At 38.0% G+C, this 21,348-nt stretch overlaps 2 protein-coding genes across 2 annotated transcripts in view; one reads left to right on the forward strand and one right to left on the reverse strand.

Annotated features, from left to right (window-relative positions):
- Window positions 1-19,286, reverse strand: part of dikar (CECR2 histone acetyl-lysine reader dikar) — a 44,520-nt gene extending 25,234 nt beyond the window's left edge. Inside the window, exons 1-7 of the mRNA XM_071590743.1 lie at window positions 19,179-19,286; window positions 18,847-18,935; window positions 18,401-18,568; window positions 11,727-11,858; window positions 10,386-10,496; window positions 3,679-3,867; window positions 1,117-1,268 (exon numbers count right to left, since the gene is read on the reverse strand). Coding sequence (XP_071446844.1) covers window positions 1,117-1,268; window positions 3,679-3,867; window positions 10,386-10,496; window positions 11,727-11,858; window positions 18,401-18,568; window positions 18,847-18,935; window positions 19,179-19,185 — 848 coding nt within the window. The 5' untranslated portion in view covers window positions 19,186-19,286. The remainder of the gene's footprint in view (window positions 1-1,116; window positions 1,269-3,678; window positions 3,868-10,385; window positions 10,497-11,726; window positions 11,859-18,400; window positions 18,569-18,846; window positions 18,936-19,178) is intronic.
- A 256-nt stretch (window positions 19,287-19,542) lies between these two features.
- LOC139692410 (ubiquitin carboxyl-terminal hydrolase 35-like) overlaps window positions 19,543-21,348 on the forward strand; it is a 33,035-nt gene continuing 31,229 nt past the window's right edge. Inside the window, exon 1 of the mRNA XM_071590588.1 lies at window positions 19,543-20,950. Coding sequence (XP_071446689.1) covers window positions 20,633-20,950 — 318 coding nt within the window. The 5' untranslated portion in view covers window positions 19,543-20,632. The remainder of the gene's footprint in view (window positions 20,951-21,348) is intronic.

The following is a 21,348-nucleotide window of genomic DNA, read 5'->3' on the forward strand; positions in this document are numbered from 1 at the left end:
TGCGACGTTTATTTCTCTTTGCTGCAGAATTTCTTCCCCTCTCCCTTACAAAGGAGATTTTGGTCTCAGAAATGTATCTATGTTCTTTCATTAACTCCTGGTTTTCCCTCTCTAGAGAGACCAGGAAATGGAGTATTTTAGGGCTTATTAGCTGAAACTACAGGCTTAGAGATTTTTTATTGGTTCTTGGTAAATCACGCTACTTTTTTTTCCTTTGAATAAGTAATCTGGTCTGTTTTTTTCCTTTTCCCCTATCTGTGCCTGCATATTTTTTTGTGCAATTCAAATTTTCAGTCTGCATTCAAAATGATAAAAGCTGGGATGGGAGAAGACTCAGCTGAAAGGCCTACTAAATGTAAGTGTTTTTAGTTCCCAGTACTTCTTTCTCACTTCTAGGTGAGAGATCTTTTCGAGTATCTTCATCTTAACAATCTTCCTTCCCTCTTCCATCTTTGGGCAATTGTGAGAGTACGCTGGATGTGCCCCCTATCAATTAATGCAAGATGATTTAGTTGCACCCTTTTCAATCTGATGCTTGTCCTTTCCACAGTATATGCAGATAAACTTACCCTCATTTTCGATTGTGATGTGACCAAAGAGCTGACATTGAAAACCATGCATGGGAGCAGGGATGAAAGGATGGACTGATATTGACTTGAAACCAAAATTATTTTTCAAATTTCTTACAGTGAAGCGTGCCACAAACAACTCCACCAAATCTCTTTCCATTCTGACAATAATTCATCGTTTACTGGACATTTCTTTTCTTCTCACCCGTCATTCATGTTTTAGGTTTAAAATTTGTTTATCATATAGTATATTTTGATTACATATTTCTAATATTGGTTAATCTTCTTTTTTGCACTTTTCCTCCAGAGTAGGATTCTTTAGTATCACCTAAGATACATGCAAGATAATGCAAGCAACTAGCAGGATATGGAATCAATATTTGAAGAGGATTTGTTTGCATGAGGAGGAGAACATTCTTCAAAGATATGAATGAAGCTCTTGAAAAACTTGGCTTTTATGTGACCATGACTACATCTATTTAAATAGCATAGCATTTATCAGTATGTCATTGCCTATGAAGTAATTCACAGGTTCCATTGGGCATACCTTTGAAGTCTTTCTTTTTCTGCAAACAGGCGTGGAATTTCAGGCAGGAAATCCTCAGCCAAAGTACGATGGAGAGCCCTCTCCTCTGCTGATGACGACCCATGCAAGCGCTCGGTGAGAGCCTCCCAATCACCCTCTGAGTAGCACACCACCTAAAATGTAAACAGTTGATTCAGCAATGTTGGGGGCATGACAGACTACTGACTTCATAGTGAGGCTAATGACCAGAGGGGGTAAAACCTCAGGTGATGCTATTCAACCACCCCATTTAAGTCCAAGGGGTGCAATTTACTTGATATTGGGCTTTCCAGCAAAACATACACAGCATAGGGCGAGGAAACACCTCCGCCCCATATCCTCAACAAATTAATTCCATGTCGCTAGGCTTATTGCTGAGTGCACTTTCCAGCAAAACATACACAGCATAGGACGAGGAAACACCCCCACCCCATATCCTCAAGAAATTAATTTCATGTCGCTAGGCTTACTGTTGAGTTCACATTTGTCTCACTTACCAACACCAATCTTCAAGTTAATTACATGAGTGGGCATATGCCAAGTTATTACTTCCCATAAAAGTAGTAGTAGTATTTAGGGGAGGCGACCGACAGCTGAGGTCATTTGCACCATGAGGGATTGACAGGAACATTTTAAAATGTAAAAAAACATGCGAGAAAATCACTTTTATTAGAAGATAAAATTTTTTTTTGCAAAGAATTGAGCCTTAAATCAGCTCTATTAGTCCTTGGCTAAGAAACTTGCGACACTTGTTTTAACATAGAAAAAATAGTAAAATTCCAGAAAATTATGGAAAAAAATACACAGACATATGGCTGTAAGGTTAGAGGGTATAATACGTTAAGTACTCAAGATGATAAAATAGAAGAAAAATTGAACTATTGATACTATCTGACAGAGCTGCAGGCATACACATCAGTGGAGTTTTGTTCAAAGAAAAGCCACCATATGATGCAGCAGGACTAAGCATTGATGCCTTCTGACCATCAAATAACTGGAAAAAACAATCTAAGACACTGCACAAGATTTTATGCAGATGGTAACTTTTTATGGAGTCATCCAGTAATGTACATTACTGTGAAACAATTTCAAAGTGTAAAAATCATTTGCCTCGACCAGGATTAAACATTTCATAATTAGATATAATATTTTCTATTAAATCAAATGTGCTGAAACTGACAGTTAAAAACAGAAAGTTTGTCACTCCAAGTGTATTGCATAATCATGTTGATGCCCATTACCTTAACACCACTGGAACCCTTGTGCTACCCTGAATGGTTCGACTGCATCATCATCAGCACTCAAGACTTCCCCAGACACACTTTTATTGCAAAAAAAATATTTAATAACTGCAAAAACCAACCATGTCTTGCAGTGAAGTTCCCTACATTTTTGTTTGGCAAGTTTTATGCTGCATCTGGGATTCCAGTCCCACATTTTTCATCGTTGCTGCACATACCAAGAAAGAATATTTCCTAGAGCTTTACATCTTCCGGTAAACACAGTGCTTTCCAAGACTTCAAGATGATAGCATCATGTAGCAGACTTCAAGATGATGCTCTCAAGTAAGATGTTAGCATCATACTTGAGAGCATCTTATCCATCTTCTTTTTCAGATTAGAGTCTTTTTAGTTACACCACAACCATAAACCAAACTAATGACAGGGTTCCCAGTTTCCCACTCCTCAAGATGCTTGACCTTGTCTCCAATGTTAAAAATTTATGTTTTCAATTTAGCACCACACTTTTTTATGCCCTTTTTGGGCACTGCCTTATAGCCAGAAGAACTCAAAACAATTGGGTGTGTGCTCCAGAGGTTGCAAAAGAACATGGAGGGAAATGATCATCTATCATAAACAAATGTATTGTGATGATGTAATGCATAGCATTTTGATGAACAAGTGAAATAATAATACAGGAATTAATTGTGGCCTTTATTCTTTTCCAGAGAAATTTGCGAGGAAATTAATTTTGAAAACAGTACTACAGAGCAGCCGTTTTGTGACCCCTACAAGAATCCACCCACAGTACACGGCTGACTCCATCCGGATTGACCCTTTTACTGCAGTTCACTCTCCAGAATCCTACTTCTTACACGTGGCAAAAATCAAGGTTATCGTGTCTCCGTAACCTTTATTACTTCTAAAAAAACAATCTAAACATTAAACACATGGAAATAATTCAATAATCTAGATTCATCACTAATTTAATGGAAAAATTTTATTCATCTATTCGATGAACATAATTTTTATAAAATTTCAAAGTATGATAGCGTACAACTGAGGATGAAAAGTCCATTCACAGCAGCCTAACATGTTAACCAGCTAGGTGCGTTCACGGCAGTGCAAGGGTTAAGCGGGTGTCTAGATAAAACAGCTCCAGATTATCAAGGGTCTATTGTTTAAAAGAATGCAAGAAATTCCAAAAAGATTTAGGTGAAATCACAAACTAAAATGAGACTTATTCCGGACTTGGCTCATACTAAAACCAAATGGCATGAATGGCAGCACAATGAAAGTGTGCACTGTTTCTCAAAGGGCTCACCTGCCACTTGGCTCCATCCCCCGTCCTGGATTTGAACAGTGCTTCCTCCTCGTCTTCCTCGTCACCCCCACTAGGACACTCCACCACATCATCATCTTCGGCAGCAGCGGCACCTTTCTTCTTCTTCCTGCGCATTCTCTTTCTCTTGTCATCTCGCACCTTCCTCTTCCTCTCCTGGACGCCCTTCTTCTAAAGAAAATCATTGGGATTAGCACTGACTCCTACATTTCAATCAATCATCATTTTTTTGGTCACTTTTATACAGAAGTGATGACAATTTTAACTGCAATGTTTAACAATTCAAATGTCCATGCTTTTTCTACCGAAACAAGCAATTTTTACCCAATGCCTCCCTTCTTTGATATATTTTCAACAAATAGTTCATAGAGTGGAACTAGTTATACTAAAATTGATTCACATTCAGGCATAAACAGTTTACTTTCAATTATTTTTTACTAAATCTCAAAAATTAATTTTTTGTCTATTTCATGAAATGGTATGAAGTGATTTTATTTGGCGGTTTTTGCTAAGAAAAGTATTTCAATCAAATAAAATGATGTAGTTTAAACTGTTAAATATGTTTTGGAAATATCAAAACATTTTGGGAATAGCAAGAAGCATACTGTTTTTAAGCCTAGCCATTACATTGCTTTTTTGGTTTCTCCTGCCAATGCTGCAATGCAAATCTTTAATTGTAGTAGAAATCAGCACCAATGAAAATATTTTCACTAAATCCTAAGACATAAGTTTAACCAATTTCAATACGTCACATTTATATTAATATATTACTAAGCCCACACTATGGAACTAAAACCTTGACTTGGTGGATGGGTTTGTCTGTTCTGATGACCCACAGAGCTGTGCTAGCGGGAGCAATGATATTTGCTCCTGGCAAGGTCACCCATGCCAGAGTAGGTCAAAGAGTATGATCCAGAAGAGTGTATTGGAAAATCAGTGCAATAGGTATGGTAGGAGAATAAATGTAAACAAAACAAACACTAATCTGTTTTCAAGAAAGAGAAAGGTAAGGTAAATATACAATATAGGTGCTCACAAACTTGAGCAGGTGGAACAGTTTACCTACCCTCAGAAGTGTTTCCGATCATGACGATTGAAGTGGTAGGGACATATGGTAAAGAATTATATCATGAGAAGAAGCTTTCACTAGCAGAAGGGAATTTAAAAAGCTAAGTGGAGTAAGGATGTCAAGAAAAGATAGTGAAAACTTTGGCATGGAGACCCGTTTTGTACGGCATGGAAATATGTTCACTGAGGGAAGAAAGAAGCATAGATTGGAGTCCTTTAAAATGTGGATGTGGAGGAGAAAGAAGGGTTAAGTGGGCAGTAAAGATAACAAATGAGGAGGTGCTGGGCATGGTGGGCAAAGAGAGGGGATTGTTGGGAGAGGTAATAACTAGACAGGAACGATGGATGCAGAGCATTTTGACCAACAATGGGATGTCAAAGACTGTGATTGAGGGGAGAGCATGTGGCATGTGAGGAAGATGCAGGATAATGGTAATCATGTTGGATAGAATAAAGAGGGATGGAAGTAAGCAGAACTGAAGTTGTTCATTATAACTTCAGATTCCAGGTTGTGCTTTGTGTAGAGAGGCAAGTACATGTATGGTTCTATACAGAATATTCAATGTCTATCCAAAATCTACTATATTTGGTAGAATACTAATTGTAACAATTTTCTTAATAACCCAATTAGTGTTTCATAAGTTTGGTATGGCAATTTGTGGAAGCCAATATGATTTGACACATTTATTCAAAATTAATTCAAAGTTTAACCAAATTTTTCTACATTGGAGAATACATGTTGTTGAATATTAGGTACAGAAAAATTAGAAGCATTCAATCTGTAGGGCAATTAACCTTCCCCAATGGTCCACCATCACCCCTTTTCAGCAGGAGGAAGTGAAATAGAGGATGACCCACAATAGACAAGGAAAGGTATAAAAGATAAAAAGAAGAGAGATTGGGAGAAAGCAAATAGGAATAAGAGGAAAGAAAGACAGATAGCAAAGCAACGGTGCATATATATCTGCACTTTGAAAACAATGAAATTGAGCATTTTGCATTACTTTCCCTCAACTTTACTCAATCCCAAAATATATATTTCAATAAGAGGGTCCTTTTAATGGCTATATAGAGCTTCAAATAAACTAAAAATATCGACAGGCATCTTCTTTGCCTTTACGACACTCTCATACTGCATAAGATTGAATTCCTGTAGGCTTTGAGTTCATGGGGAGAGATGCATGTCTTCATAGAGGGTCAACATCCCCGTTAACCCAAAGTGTATAAGTTTCACAGCAGCACCAACGGTGAGATAAACACGAAATGCACACATTGTATTCATTTAAATTTATTTGGGAATATTTTTAGGAAGTCCTTTCAAGGAAATATTAAAACTCTATTGCTCACTATTAGCTAATAACAGTTACATTATTGAAAATTGTAATAAAGGCAAATCATTTTCCAAGCATACGTGGTCTGCGCAATAAATGCATTAACTGGTGCAATCTGGCGGCTATGATGCGGACTATAGCCCCGTCCACTAGTGGCGCTAGTTGCCTGAGACCCAATGAGCCGTCTGTGCTGGGCTGATCATGAAGCCGTGCGTATGGTGCCAGTTATGTTAGTTCCTATAGTCCTGGTTTTTACTGTTCGTCGAAAACGGAAATTGACGAAATCATGGAGCAACGAATCAACATCAAGTTTTTTGTATTCTATTGTTTCAGGCTTCACTTCGTGGAAGTAATTGATATCCATTGTTGAAATAGAAAGAAAGACTCGTACTTTTCCACAGATTTTATTATACGGCACGATGCGTTTCACCGACTTGCGGCATCATCAGGTACAAATTTGCAAAACAGACAGAGCAAGTATATATACCCTCAGGACAGAGTGGGGGCGGGGAGGGTTGGAAGGATTTGAGGGGGGTGGGGGCTCGCAGGTGCGTTGATGGATTGTTTTGACCATTTCCAGGCTAATTTCTCGGAGAGGAGTGGGGAGGGGTATGGGAATAATTGCTCATTACAAAGTGTCGTGTTGGGGTTCACCAAGTGCCTTCTAATCTCTAATTGCTCGAGAGCGTCCATTTTTAATCCTTTTGGGAGTGTGTGTAATATCTCTGGGACAAAGTCACTGCTGTGGTTGAATTCTAGTAAATGCTTGGCGAAGAGAGAGTTGTTATTCTGATTTTTGTGACACCTAGCGTGTTCCTTGACTCGTAACTTGATATTCCTGCCGGTCTGACCGACATAAACGCTGTTGCAATCCTCGCATTTCAGTTTATAAATGCCTGATTTGAGAAGGCTATCCTGGGTGTCTTTTCCAATGGCTAGAAGTTTGGAGAGGGTTATGGGTGGGTAGTGCACTACTAAAGAAAACAGTCCCCGCACAGTATCGAAATTTGTTCCGGCCGCAAGAGTTGTCAACCTTAGTCATCATACGTTCACTGAGGAGGAGAGTAATATCTTAAAGAAAGGGTTGAAGTTTGCTCCCTCTAAGAAAGTTTCCGAAGCCGACATTAAAAATCTAGCCGCAGATTGCGAGGTTGCCCTTCGGAACCAATCTCTGGCTACCAAACACCAAGTTGCTGAAATCATCATGTCCTCATTGAAGGAAGCAGTGCCAACAACGACCTGCTTTCCCAGCCTTCAGCAACATACGTCCACCCTCCGACACCTGAAGAAGACTATTGGCAAGGAAGACCTCATCATCCAGAAAGCTGACAAGGGATCTAGTGTCGTAGTGTTGGATAAACGAGTGTATGTGGAAAAGTGCCTTGAACTCATCAACAACAATCCTATTACTCCGTTATCCAAAGACCCAACCGCGAGTTTCCAAAGTGAAGTGAAACGTGCCGTGTTCAAGTGTAAGTTTTTAAATGCTAGGGAAAAATTTAGTTTAATCCAAATGAACCCCTCCGCCCCCAGGTTGTACGGACTCCCCAAATTACACAAAAAAGCCATACCTATTCGGCCTGTCATCTCAGCTGTGTCCGCCCCTTCACACCTTCTGGCACGAAAATTAGACGTTTTGCTCCGAGATCTCACAGGTTTTAAACCTAAATATGGAGTTAAAAACTCTATAGAGCTAGCCCGAAAATTGAAAGATATTGATGTCCCGGAAAAAGCGAGGCTAGTCTCCTTCGACATTAGCAATTTATTTACTTGCGTACCAATATCGGAAACTTTGCTTAGGGTGGAAGAACTACTCAAGGATTCCACCATTGCCCAAAATATCTCAGACGAATTGGTCCCCCTCATCAAAATGACAGTTAACCAGAATTATTTTAGTTTCAACCACACCCTTTACAGCCAAACGGATGGGTTAGCTATGGGTTCCCCACTGTCCCCCTTCCTAGCCGAAGTCTTCCTCAATTCTGTAGAAGAACATCTTTTTAATGCTGACAATCAGTATAACAAAAACGTGGGCTATTGGTTTCGTTACGTGGACGATATACTATGCCTATGGACTGGAACCAACCGACAGTTAGACTCCTTCCTTAATTTCCTAAACACTCTTCATCGGAATATCTCCTTCTCCATGGAAAAAGACGTCAACGGCACCATCAACTTCCTCGACTTGACAATCACAATTAGGGATAATAGACACGAATTTGCAATTTATAGGAAACCCACATATACAGACCATATAATTTCTAATGATTCCGCACACCACTTTTCTCACAAACACGCAGCCCTCCACTCCATGATCCACCGCCTCCTATACATCCCCCTTTCCCCCAAAAACTTCAAAATTGAACTCGTGAATATCACTAATATAGCTACCAACAATGGTTTCAACCCCAAACTAGTTGACACATTACTACGGAAAAAACAAAAAGCAATGGCCATAAAAAGCATTTTCGTATCTCAGCCCGCAGTATCTAAAGATTTTAAGTGGTGCTCGATCCCGTTTCTGGGAGATCTTTCATATAGGATTTCCAACTGCCTACCCACCTCACTCAAAGCAGCCTTCTACCCACCCATAACCCTCTCCAAACTTCTAGCCAATGGAAAAGACACCCAGGATAGCCTTCTCAAATCAGGCATTTATAAACTGAAATGCGAGGATTGCAACAGCGTTTATGTCGGTCAGACCGGCAGGAATATCAAGTTACGAGTCAAGGAACATGCTAGGTGTCACAAAAATCAGAATAACAACTCTCTCTTCGCCAAGCATTTACTAGAATTCAACCACAGCAGTGACTTTGTCCCAGAGATATTACACATACTCCCAAAAGGATTAAAAATGGACGCTCTCGAGCAATTAGAGATTAGAAGGCACTTGGTGAACCCCAACACGACACTTTGTAATGAGCAATTATTCCCATACCCCTCCCCACTCCTCTCCGAGAAATTAGCCTGGAAATGGTCAAAACAATCCATCAACGCACCTGCGAGCCCCCACCCCCCTCAAATCCTTCCAACCCTCCCCGCCCCCACTCTGTCCTGAGGGTATATATACTTGCTCTGTCTGTTTTGCAAATTTGTACCTGATGATGCCGCAAGTCGGTGAAACGCGTCGTGCCGTATAATAAAATCTGTGGAAAAGTACGAGTCTTTCTTTCTATTTCAACAATGGATATCAAGTTTTTTGGTGAAGTTCAGTAAAAGTTATCAAGAAATTACTGAAATATTGACAGCTGTTTACCGTAATAATTCTCTGAAGAAAACATCTGTTTTCAAGTGGATTTAGCATTTTTAAAACGGCTGACAAGACGCCACCGATGATGCAAGGCCAGGACAACCTTCAACCACCTATGTTGACGACAACGTTGATTGTGTATGGTTCCCTGTCACTTAATGATCGTCAAAAAACTGTCCGAATGATAGCTGATGAACTGAATTTAGGAAAAAAACAGTGCACTATTTTAACCAAAAATAATGGGTGGATCATTCACCATGACAAAGCACCTGCACATTTAGCATTGATTATTTGCCAGTGTCTGGCAAACAATTCAATCAACATCCTTGATCATTCTCCTTATTCACCAGATTGCCTCCTGCGACTTTTTCCTTTCCCAAAATGGGAAGATTACTGGAAGATGTGAACACAATAAAGCAACAAACAATGAGAAAACTAAAAAGTCTAACTGCCAAGGACTTCCAAGGGTGCTTTAAACATTGGAAAAGAAGAAGGAACAAGTGCATAGCAACAAATGGAGAGTACTTTGAAGTAGACAAAATTGATGTAGACCAAATTTTGCAAAATAAAGTCTTTATGGCCTCAGTTTGCATATTTATGGGACAGAGTAGTAGTGTGGGAAACAATAAGTATTTTTTCTGGCGAATTGTCTTACATCTTACAGGCCATAGTACACACCCCTGGCCCATAAGGTGCAGGCTCATTTTAGTGCGCATTTTGGAGTAAAAAGTAGTGCTTCCTATGGGATAGGAAATGAATTCAATCTGAATCAAAAGAATTCTAGTCACTCCCCAAAGGCTTACTTCACAGCCTATTTGAAAATGGAATCCCCATCCGCTTGCCTATAAGCATCATGGCTGCTTTGGGACCCATCAAATATTCTCAATCAGTAAACAGGTGGTGACTTGGATGCTTCTGATTGATTTTTTTTGAGAGATTGATTTCTTTGCTTTGGAAGAAAGGACATTAGAAGATAGCACATGACATGATCACAACATACACTTAGCCATATTTATTCAAACAAATCTAATAATACTCACAAGTTTTGGGTAGTCTTCCCGGTATAACCGAGTTCCATAGAAATACCAATATGCTGATTTGCCTTCATCATGTCCAAGAGGTTCAACCCTCAAACTGTCCGATTCAAGATTCTGTAAGACAAATAAATTCATTTTTGGTTTTTAGAATTAAATAATCGGTGATGACTGAAATCGGGTAAGAATAAAAACTAAAATAATTTTGATTACTATATATAGTAGTAGTACTTTTAGGGGAGGCGACCGACAGCTAAGGTAATTTGCACCATTAGGGATGGACAGGAAAGGATGAAGGGTGGAGAGATATGCGGCATTGGCATTAGCCTACTCTAAACCAAAGGCACCAAGGGGTCCGCAGCTTAACGTCCCATCCGACGGATGGCGTATTTACTCAAAGTGCCCTCCACAAAGCACCTTGAGTAGGGATCGAGATAACGCTGAAAAATATTCAAAGCAGCTGGGATTTGAACCTGGGCCCAATGGGTGGGAAGCCAGTACAATGGCCATCGCACTATCTCGAACCCATTTTTATTACTATCTTGAATGTAATTTTTACCATCAATTAATGATTTTTTAAAATACCATTTTGGTCAACAATAAAGAAATTCCCTTAATACAGTCAAATTATTGGGGCACTCTATCTGCAATCCATAACACATAACTGAAAAATTATGCAAAATGGTCCCCTTTGTAATCTATGATTTTATTATTTCCCCGCTGACTTTCCTACCTACCTCCAGTTCCCCCAAGCATCCTTAAAATTACCTCTGCAAGCAAGTTGAAAACCAGGGGTGATAATGGACATCATAGCCCACCTCTATCCATAACTGCTACATCTGTTTGCTGTCCTTGACCATCTATCATCATGTAACAATTATCCACTGACTTTCCTTCTTTCAATACCTCCTTTGAACTACGAAGCATATGGCCAAATTTCTTCCACAGGAAGTGATGCAACCATGACAATTTCACTGGAAGTATCTGAAAACCCTCTAGTGTCAATGTGCATTTAGTCAGAACTTTCTTACATCCTCAAGTTTCCAAAAAATGCAGAATAAAAAATGTACTCAAAGGCTACTTTATGCAATTAAATGCTCTAATTCCAAAATAAGACAAGTTTATGCTCTCACACACAAAAGCCCATTTTACGTTAAATTGTATAAAATACTCAACTGTATAAACTTCCCCACTCTAGTCAACAATATTATTCTAGTATGTTAACATTTTGAATTTTAAGTGGAAATTGATCGACTTTGCCATTTAAATACAACAAATAACAATCCTTTTTTAAACCTTAAATTTAAATACAAAGAGTGAGTACTTGTTTCCATGCTTCCAACATACTTTAAGTAAATCCTGAACATCATCTGCATCCAGCCGAAAGTCGCACAGAGCATGAAGAATCTCCACTTTGCTCCGCAATGGCAGGAACTGAAAGTCTATGTCTGTGTTGAATGGATTATCCCGGCCATATTCCTGCAAGATAAAAAATATTATTAGCATCATTAAATGTCAAATAGATAATAGCCCAATGGCTAAGGTTTAGTTAGGATAACTTTTAATTCTGATGGACCATAATGATTGCTGGCAGGGATAAATAAGGGAAATGACCAACAATCAGGCCCAACTGCAACAACTAAGGGCTGGCTTGAAAATGAAAACCATTAGCCAACATTCATATCAGGCTGGTAGCATTCATTAGCATTAGCAATTTGGGCCCCATTGTCTACATCCATGACTGGTAGCCACAATTCAGGGTTAAACTTTGTACAGTTAACAAATAATTGCATGTGAATGAATGTAATAGTATAACCCACATTAAAATAGGCTATATGTAGAGGGTCATACTCCTAGGGAGGAACATGACGACAAGTGAAAATAAAAATCTGAGATTTTGTTTTTTAGTTTTTTATAGGCTTCCAAAATGAACTGATGTAGATACCTGGCAAAACTTGGTTGGAGACAACAGAAATGAGAACTTGGCTTCAAAATATTACAACATTAACATCTGTACGATAGTTAACATCCAGAATACAATATCATCAAACAACAATGATCTTAAATCAATTCCATTCCTTGTGAGAATTACCACTCATTTCCATGCTTTATATGTTTGATGATTATGTTTTATGTATGATGTTAATTCCATTCCTTGTGAGAATTACCACTCATTTCCATGCTTTATATGTTTGATGATTATGTTTTATGTATGATGTTAATTATCATTACAAAAATAAAAAGCCAATAACATTTCTCCTTGTGAAGGGAATTACATGATAGTAAAAAAATTTGTAGATAGTGTCGAATGGGACATGCCGAATGTGACGGCACCCTGCCGCCTACAAACCCACATTAAGTGCTTCACCCAGCAGACGATGATGATTCAACCCACCCCCATTAGACTGGTTTGGTTTGATAAGGCATCCCACGTCACAGCCAAGGGTCACTCCCTTAATTCAAGCCTCACCTTCTGTCCTCTCCAACACTACCCTTTGACCCATAATATTGACAGACAAGGAGGTATCCTCGAGCCAAGGACTGTTGAGTGGTTTAATCCTGCCTGGCTATTATAATAACCTTCTTGTGGGACACCCACCAAAAGCGAGTGACCTAGAGAAGATCCATTTGGAGTTGCATCATTGACTTTCTTAAGAAAACATGGAACATCATAGAGAAAACCTCACAGGAGAGCTCTCACCTTAGCTTTTAAATCACTATTTTTACATTGATCACAGATTGGATAAACCAGAAGTCATTACGGCTACCATTCCTTGTTTCCATCATTGTTTTATAACAAATAGTTAAAACAGCACTCTTACAAGATAGAACTTGAGAAGTTAAGGAATGGTTGACAATTTAAAAATTAATTCTTTAAAAAAATATACCACGGCAAACTTGAGCTTTCCCTTCTGTTCAATGAGGACATAGATCAAGTACATATGCACAGATGAGAAGAATGTACCATTTCTTGGTTCAAGCCGATATAGTTCCACATGGCTGCGGGATGTGTGGGAAATTAAAATTGTAACTGACACCTCCTGTCTCAAATATGATGGGTGACAGGAGAGAGTTACTAGGTTGGGAGGGGACGGGATGTTTTTAATCTTCCTAATGGCATTATAGTTTCAGCCATAATGACAAAGGGTCACTGTCTTGAATTGCAACTGTGAGCTCACCTGGGATGGAAAATTTACACCACTTGCCCGTCGTGTTTAGGATTGAAGGGACAAGGCATTTAGATCAAAGGGAGAACTCCCTTGGTACTACCATAGTCCCTTATCCAATTAAGGTAAAACTAACTTTCTCGAAAATAAACTCCCACAACACATAAGCTCCATAATTGTGACTTGCATTGAATTGAAGTTGCGATCCCTGCAAATATTGATCACAACAGATAGCTTACTAACTGTAAACACCCTAAGAATTTAAGATCATTTCTGACCCAAACATGCAGACGGTTAATCTGCATTTTTGCCAAGTGGTTTCACTTGCTGTCCTGAATAACAAAAGTCCCAAACACTCCGGGCCTTGGTTTTTCAGGACATGGAGTCCTATTATTGGGAAAATGAGCATTACAACATTGAAGAGCAAACCATAATTGCAAAATAGGTGTCATTTGGCTTAATTATAATTAAGATGGTCTCATAATTTAAGGTTAATTTTTTTCTAAACCAGACAAATTGGTGAAGAGTACAACTGTTAAGTGAATGGTCTATGCACATCTATCCACCAAACACAAATATTTTTAGAAAAGCGAAATGTCTAATAAATCAAAAAGTAATGGAGGAAGAGAAATGTGTCCAAAGAAACTCATTTCCCATTCATTTTCTTAACAAATACATTATTACCATTTTTGTGAGACTAACAGTTATGATGTTACAATGATTGCAATCTTAACATATATGGTTGGCACTGGCCATCCAACAATAAGGCCAGGAAAGAGACCATGCATAACTCTAGTCTATGGCATCTAAGAGTATTATTGTAACACAGTTATTTAGTTAATATTATTCTCTACTGATTTTTGTTGACATTGACATTACACAGAGGTAAGAGAAGCATTAGCTGTAGACTGTACGGAATCCTTAGTAATAATTGCCTTGTTTTATATGGCAACTGTATTATTTGATGGCACATCAAACAACCAGAGTACCTCATCCATGTTCCTTATTTGCTCTATGACCTATTGCTTATGATGTATCTGTGGAATTCTATAATATTCCTTTCATATTCAAGGGGTACTTGTGGTATTGTAGTTCTGATAGGCATGCACAGACCATTTCACTTCATAAATCTCTTGCAACATGACATTGCCACAGAAAAATTGGCAATACACACACCCATAGCTAATTTTCTAGCTTTAATTAAAATCCATTTTGCTTAAACTGTAGTGCAGTATTACCTGTGATTTATTAATAGGTTTTTCACATGGGCCTCAACCTTTGGCATTTTAGGAGCACAAGAACATCAAGTTTTTTACTCTTATCTGCATTCACTGAATCAATTTTCTGCTTCCTCCAATCTTGTATTATCTTCTTGGTCAAAGGCTGGCCAAAACCCCTTTTCAACTGTTTCCCTATTCTGAAGTGTTTCACAACTTAAATTTTAAATTCAATAATATACGACAATCTTCTCTCTATAGATTCCATGTTTAGCTTCAGAATCCATTTTTTCAAGTCCCTAGTAGTCAAATCTGGTGACTACAGTTGATGTTGTAATAACTCCATTATTTTCACCATTGAAACTGCACAGACATGTAACCGAGCATCATCTTGACGGAGGAGAATTTTTTCTTTCCCAGATAAAATTTTTTTTCTCAATTTCTTCGCTAAGCCGGAGCAAAATACTCTCTTTTTCTTGTCTGTCCCATTTATAAATAATCCATGCAGATAATTTTTCCTGCACCTGAAGAAACCAAGGTCATCACCCTGCCAGCCAATTCCACCACCTTCGCCTTCTTTGGAGCAGGATTGCTGGAAACCCGCTGTTTTGAATATTCATTTGTCTCTGGATTGTATCCATGTTTTCCCCACAGTTATATACCGACGCAGAAACTTAAAGGATTGCAAAGGAATAGCACCAAAACAGCCTCATAATCAAACACACAATTGAATTTATTCTCCACTGAGAGCAATGGCATACATCTTGAGATTTTTTACACACTCAATTTTCTCTGCAAAATTGAAAAGTCGCCTCAACTATTTTGTTAACTTAGATTCAGCGATCACTGAATACCATATTGTGGGCTTTTCCATATATTTCGGAGGAAGCCAATTCCACTGGCAATCCTGAACAATGTTATCTTTTGTGGCCGTATAACCATGTATTCATTCATTCACCCAACTGCAAAAGGCCACAAAAATAGGAGCAGATATGTAAAGAAATTCATCCAGCTCAGCTTAGATCTCTTTAAGCAGTAGTAGTAGTATTTAAGAGAGGCGACCGACAGCTAAGGTCATTTGTGCGATTAGGGATGGACAGGAAAGGATGAATGGTGGAGAGAAACCCAGCGACAGCATTAGCATACTTTTAACAAAAGGCACCAAGGGGTCCACAGCTTAACGTCACATCCATCAGATGGCATACTCACTCAAAGTGCCCTCCACGCAAGCACCTCGAGCAGGGATCAAGATACCACTAAAAAATATTTGATGATGCCAAGATTCGAACCTTGGCCCTCAGGGTGGAAAGCCAGTACAATAGCCAACGCACCACCCCAATTCTCTCTCTTTTCGTACTAAGTCTTTAACATAGAGGGGTTTAAAATCACCATACAAAACTCATTTCTTCCAATTTTTTTAAATATACAAAATTTGTTCCTTCTACTTTGAATAAATGAAAGCACGGAATGAATACAGCTGAAACTTTAAAAGCAGTCTGGTAAGAGATCAGGCTTACTAAAAGGATACCTTTTCCAACGCATTAATACAATCTCTTGGAATTACTAATGAATTATTTAATGACCCACATATTAACCAATCCAAATAATATATTTATACACTAATATTAATAATTTAAATCGGATGTTTAGTTCAGTTGAGAGGACAAAAAAAGTCAAAATGGCAAATATGAAAATAGTACTAAAGGAAAAGGCAACCAAAATAATCAATTACTTCCATTACAAACAGAATATAACATAATTGACTTTCTATGGTAAAAGTTACGTGAAATGATATAATACCATTCAGAAAACACTTTGTCAAATGCTTTGAAAGCTACTCTGCATTGCCGGGTTTCACCGCGTCGTTGTTTGGCCACTGGTAATACGCAATCCAGTTAACCAATTCTCTTCAGAACTTTTTGATTAATGTCACAAAGTTGCCATCATTTCCTGACAGAAATCTATGTTTCAAGATACAGTAATTTCTTCAAGCCATCTTGCATGAACTTAAACATGAGCAAGAAGTTAATGTAGTGCTTTAGCAAAACTGAAGCTAATTCAATTCTTTGCAGTTCAGTGATTAATGAAATAGGATACCATAAATTGAGAAATGTTTAAATGCAACTATTTCAGAGTTTAAAAAAAGTTGAGCATTGAGCATATTAGCGGCTGACTTTGTTTAAAGTTACTATTGTGGCACCTCCTGCAGTTTCGTGGGAGTTAATCAATTAGTTATGTATTATTATAAGTAATTCTAATCCATGTTAATAGCAATTCCATTCTGAGTTAAGGTAGGTTATGGATGGTCACAGGTTACACAACCATACAATGTTAATTCTCTGTTCACTCCTAAGAAAACAAAAGCCGACATCTAACAATACAAAAAGACCCTTCTCAATTCTGTATACCTTCCACCCTTCATTCCATCCAATATACTCATCCTATTCATCATATAAGCTTGATCCTCCACATAACTAACTGATTTTATGAATTCCTCACTGACTTTCATTCCTATCTCCAGTTCTTCCCATACCTCTCTAACCATTTTACCCAACAATTACATTGAACAGCACTGGTGATAATGAACAATCCTGCCTTACACCTCTTTCTATCACTGCCCATCCACATCCCCCACTCTCCCGATCTGAGACCTGTGCCTATTGTCGACTAGTTTTCTAACCCTTCAGTCTACTCCTATTTTCTCCAAAAATTGATCAATTCTGCCCAATTAACTTTATCATATTCCTTTTTAAAATCTACCACATACACAACTGATGAACAACCTTCCTTACAACTGTAAATAGTCAGTCTGCAAGGAGATAACATGGTATAAGAACAGGCTAATGAGACAATACAATGCACCAAGATGCCCCAGTACCTGAGTGGCATTGATAAATGTTTTGGGAAACACCATGCCCTCAGTAGATAAGTTTGTCGATAGGATCACAACCAAGTTATGGAAACAATCCATGCTGGCCAAAAGATAAGGATAATTTTACTCCCCTGCTCCACAATGCATGCTATTCCCTTACATGCAGCTCCAGTATGCTCAACATTTTTACCTATCCCCTCTTACTCTTCTCTCAATTTCAACAAACAAAGTACGATTTATTATGCGATTTACCAATGGCAGTGTATGTACATCATCAGTCATGAAGTACAAGTTTTTTTTCAGAGAGAGACTGAATCACATTGTGTATCCCACGACACATTCAACTCAATTTGGGACTGAAGGGGCCAAAAAGACAACTGATATCAATATTCTATCGTTGGTGTTGGTAATGAGGGAGTCTTGTGTTAGGTCAAGTTATCATGAAATATGTTTTTTCATCAAGGCGTTTGTTATTTTACTGTAGTGTTGACAATTAAATTGTAAGTAACATTACAAGTATGAAAAACAAACGTTCCTCAGACCAAAATATCACTAAATTTATTAAATTTAGCCGGAAAAAATGGTAAGCTGTTAAGTAATTTTTTGCATTCCTACGCACTCAAAAGTGTAAAGGAATGAGAGCATTTGACCCATTATTTCATTATTTATGAAAGTACTTAACTATTAGAAAATTAACACTGAAATATAATAAATACCTACCAAACAATATTTGACACTAATTAAAGCAATATTACAAATCCTTACCTTGCATTTTTGTCGAAATAGTCTCCGCAGAAACATCTGATAATTAAAGATTGATATACAGCCCTGGGCCGATGGCACACAGCCTGCCAACAGACGTACCATCAGCTCCTGCAGCAGCGAACTGCCACTGTCTTCCGCGCCGTCAGTGAGCAGCGCTTCCTCCAGCTCCTTGAATTTAATGCAAAGAGAAATTTCAATTTCAAGGGTCTAAACGTAGGAACAATATTTAGTTGAAAAATATTAATGTTAGAGTATTGCAGGATTTCTCAGATTTGCAATATGAAGACTAATTTCAATTCTTTCTCTTTTCACCAATTTGTATTTCGACAGAAATTGGATTTGTTTACAGCTAAGTCCTTACTGAGCTGTTGAAACAAGACTTATTAATGGCTACATATTAGAATGGAACTAATTCCATATAATTTGCTACAATAATTGTACTTTACCTCGATATCGAAATCAAGAAGGTTGAAAGCTGCTCGAAACAGGGAGCAGAAATGAGCAATACTTGGAACCTCCCACCATGACTGTATATCTGAAATAAATAATAGTAACTTTCAATGAGTAAACATAATAATAACAGGCGTTGTACATTTGAAGTCCAGATGTTATTAGTGCCCCCAAATACATGCATCAATATGCATAACCCTTAAATGTCAATAACTTCAAACACTGATTCGAATCAAAGTAACGTGCAAGCCCCTCGTAACGCTAGTTCTATGGTGGCATTAATATGATACATAAGACCCAATACATGTTGTTTGATCAATGTACAAACCGTCCATTTGGAGAACCCGTCTTCTAAACGAAAATTACAGGCCTTGGTACTGAAAAACATCAAATTTCTTCTAATGTTTGGGTCATTTGAATCAGCGGAAGTCCATTAAATCCGGGTTCCTGAAACAAATGAAGTTCAAACATCAACATCTCAAAATTTATATCAAAATAATGACTACATAAATGATTATAATAATTATGCTGTCCTTATCTCATGTAAACTATATTTCATTTTTAATTTAAAGACATACGTCATGCATTACTGCGAAAAAATCCGTTAGCTCAAAGCTAAAAAACAAATGACATTGAGCAAGTTAGTGCATCCCTTGTTATTTCGTTGAAACTACTTCTGTATTGTGAAAAAAATAATTTTCCTTGCACTAGTATGACGTTTAACCAGACAATCTTGGCCTAGCTCGCACTAATACTTTTCTTTGAGTGTCATCAATTGCAATTTGAACGTTACCGCCATTACAGAATTGGATACACGTTCATTTACACAGCTAGCGTTTACCGCTCTTTCGCCGTTTAATATTTTTGGGCTAATCTTCATCAGTAAAGGTCCATTGTTTATGAAAATATTAACAAAATATGTGCCAGCAATTCAGCAAGTACTCAGCTATGAGCTAAGTAAATCATGGCATTGGGTCGTTCAAGTCGTGAAACAGGAGGAAATTAATGTATACAGTCAGCCCTTCAGGAATGGTGGTTATGATACTCTAACAGCAGCAAAGTCGAACTTTAGAGAATAGGCAGTTGAGACTAAAGTAAAGATAATAAGCGTATCTTCATCCGTTTCAGTGTAATAAGTATAACCCAACCTTCTATTGACCGGATGTGAAAAAAGTAATCGTGAGTCAGCTAGATATTAGGTTCATCAGTTGAGTGTTGTTGTTCTTGTTAGAAATATTTTAATTTTAATAATTTATTATGCTAACGTGCGCCACACGTTTTAATATATCATCTAGGGTAAAATAGAGCCTTTAATTGCTTTTTTAAATAATGTGCATCAATAGGTAGTTTGTGATTTAAGGTAGTCATTTTTTTATCGTATGAACTGTGAAGTTCATGTTTGGTTTCAATTTAGTATTTACTTCAAGGGGAAAAATACCAGTTTTAAAATTACGTATTGTCAACGCCGCAGATATTAAATGTGTGCCCGCCTTCAATTTCCTTAATTTATATACCATTGTTGAGCAAGATTATGACGAATGTACTTTTACTTACACTCCTGTCATTGAAGGATGCATAATGTTTGCGATACTAAAGGATATCTCGGCAACTGGTAAACTTAATAGGTAATTAGCCTGCTGTACTTATCATTTTGGTTTTCGTACTCTCGCATATGCTACGGGGCATCATACACTAATGTTGTCACGATGACCTAGGCAAAACAACTTGTGAAAGCTAAACAAATTATTTTTCTGGGACATCCTAGCTGTTTCAAAAGTAGCCATGAAAACTGATGAAGTGCTAGAGTTTATAGTAAGCCGGAATTGGGACATACCCAAAAAAAGGCAACTTATCCAAGATTTAGGTAAAGAACAGCAGCTGGATGGAACTGATCGTTACCGAGTGCTTTTGCTTGCTGTTCGGTGGCTTGCATCCAACCTTAAAGGAGCAAATACCTTTGCTACTTTGGGAGCAGAAGTGATAAAATCATTTGGATGTGGTCATCCTCAGTTGTTAGCCACGCTGGTGGAGAAGAAATTATTCAATGCCCTGTGGGAAATGGACCAAAATCGTCATATTGAAGGGGATTTTGATCGGCAGGTAAGTTGTAAATTATTGCTTCGTTGATTTTTAGAAACAGTTATATTAATGGTCTAGCAGATAAACACTGCTAATTGCTTTGCTGGAGATTTGTGCTAGGTTCTGCTATTATTATTTATGATAGATAATCGGAATGAAACTGTGTACATTGAGACAGTTTGCTAGGTTCTCCGCTGTTTTGGCAATTATAATATCATCATCAGTATTTCAATCCTAGAATTTGTTTACAGCAGCCCTCCATTCTACTCTCTTTAATGTTAATGCCCTCACCCTCTGATAGGTTTCCGGTTTTACATCTTTCTTAATTTGCCCTATGCACTTGTCTCTTGGCCTTCCTCGTGGAATATTCCCTTCTAATGTTCCTTCTATTATATTGCTAATCAATCCATTGTGCCTCA

Source organism: Hetaerina americana, unplaced genomic scaffold (genome assembly GCF_022747635.1).
Source record: "Hetaerina americana unplaced genomic scaffold, ioHetAmer1.1.p SCAF_4, whole genome shotgun sequence".
Lineage (NCBI taxonomy): Eukaryota > Metazoa > Arthropoda > Insecta > Odonata > Calopterygidae > Hetaerina > Hetaerina americana.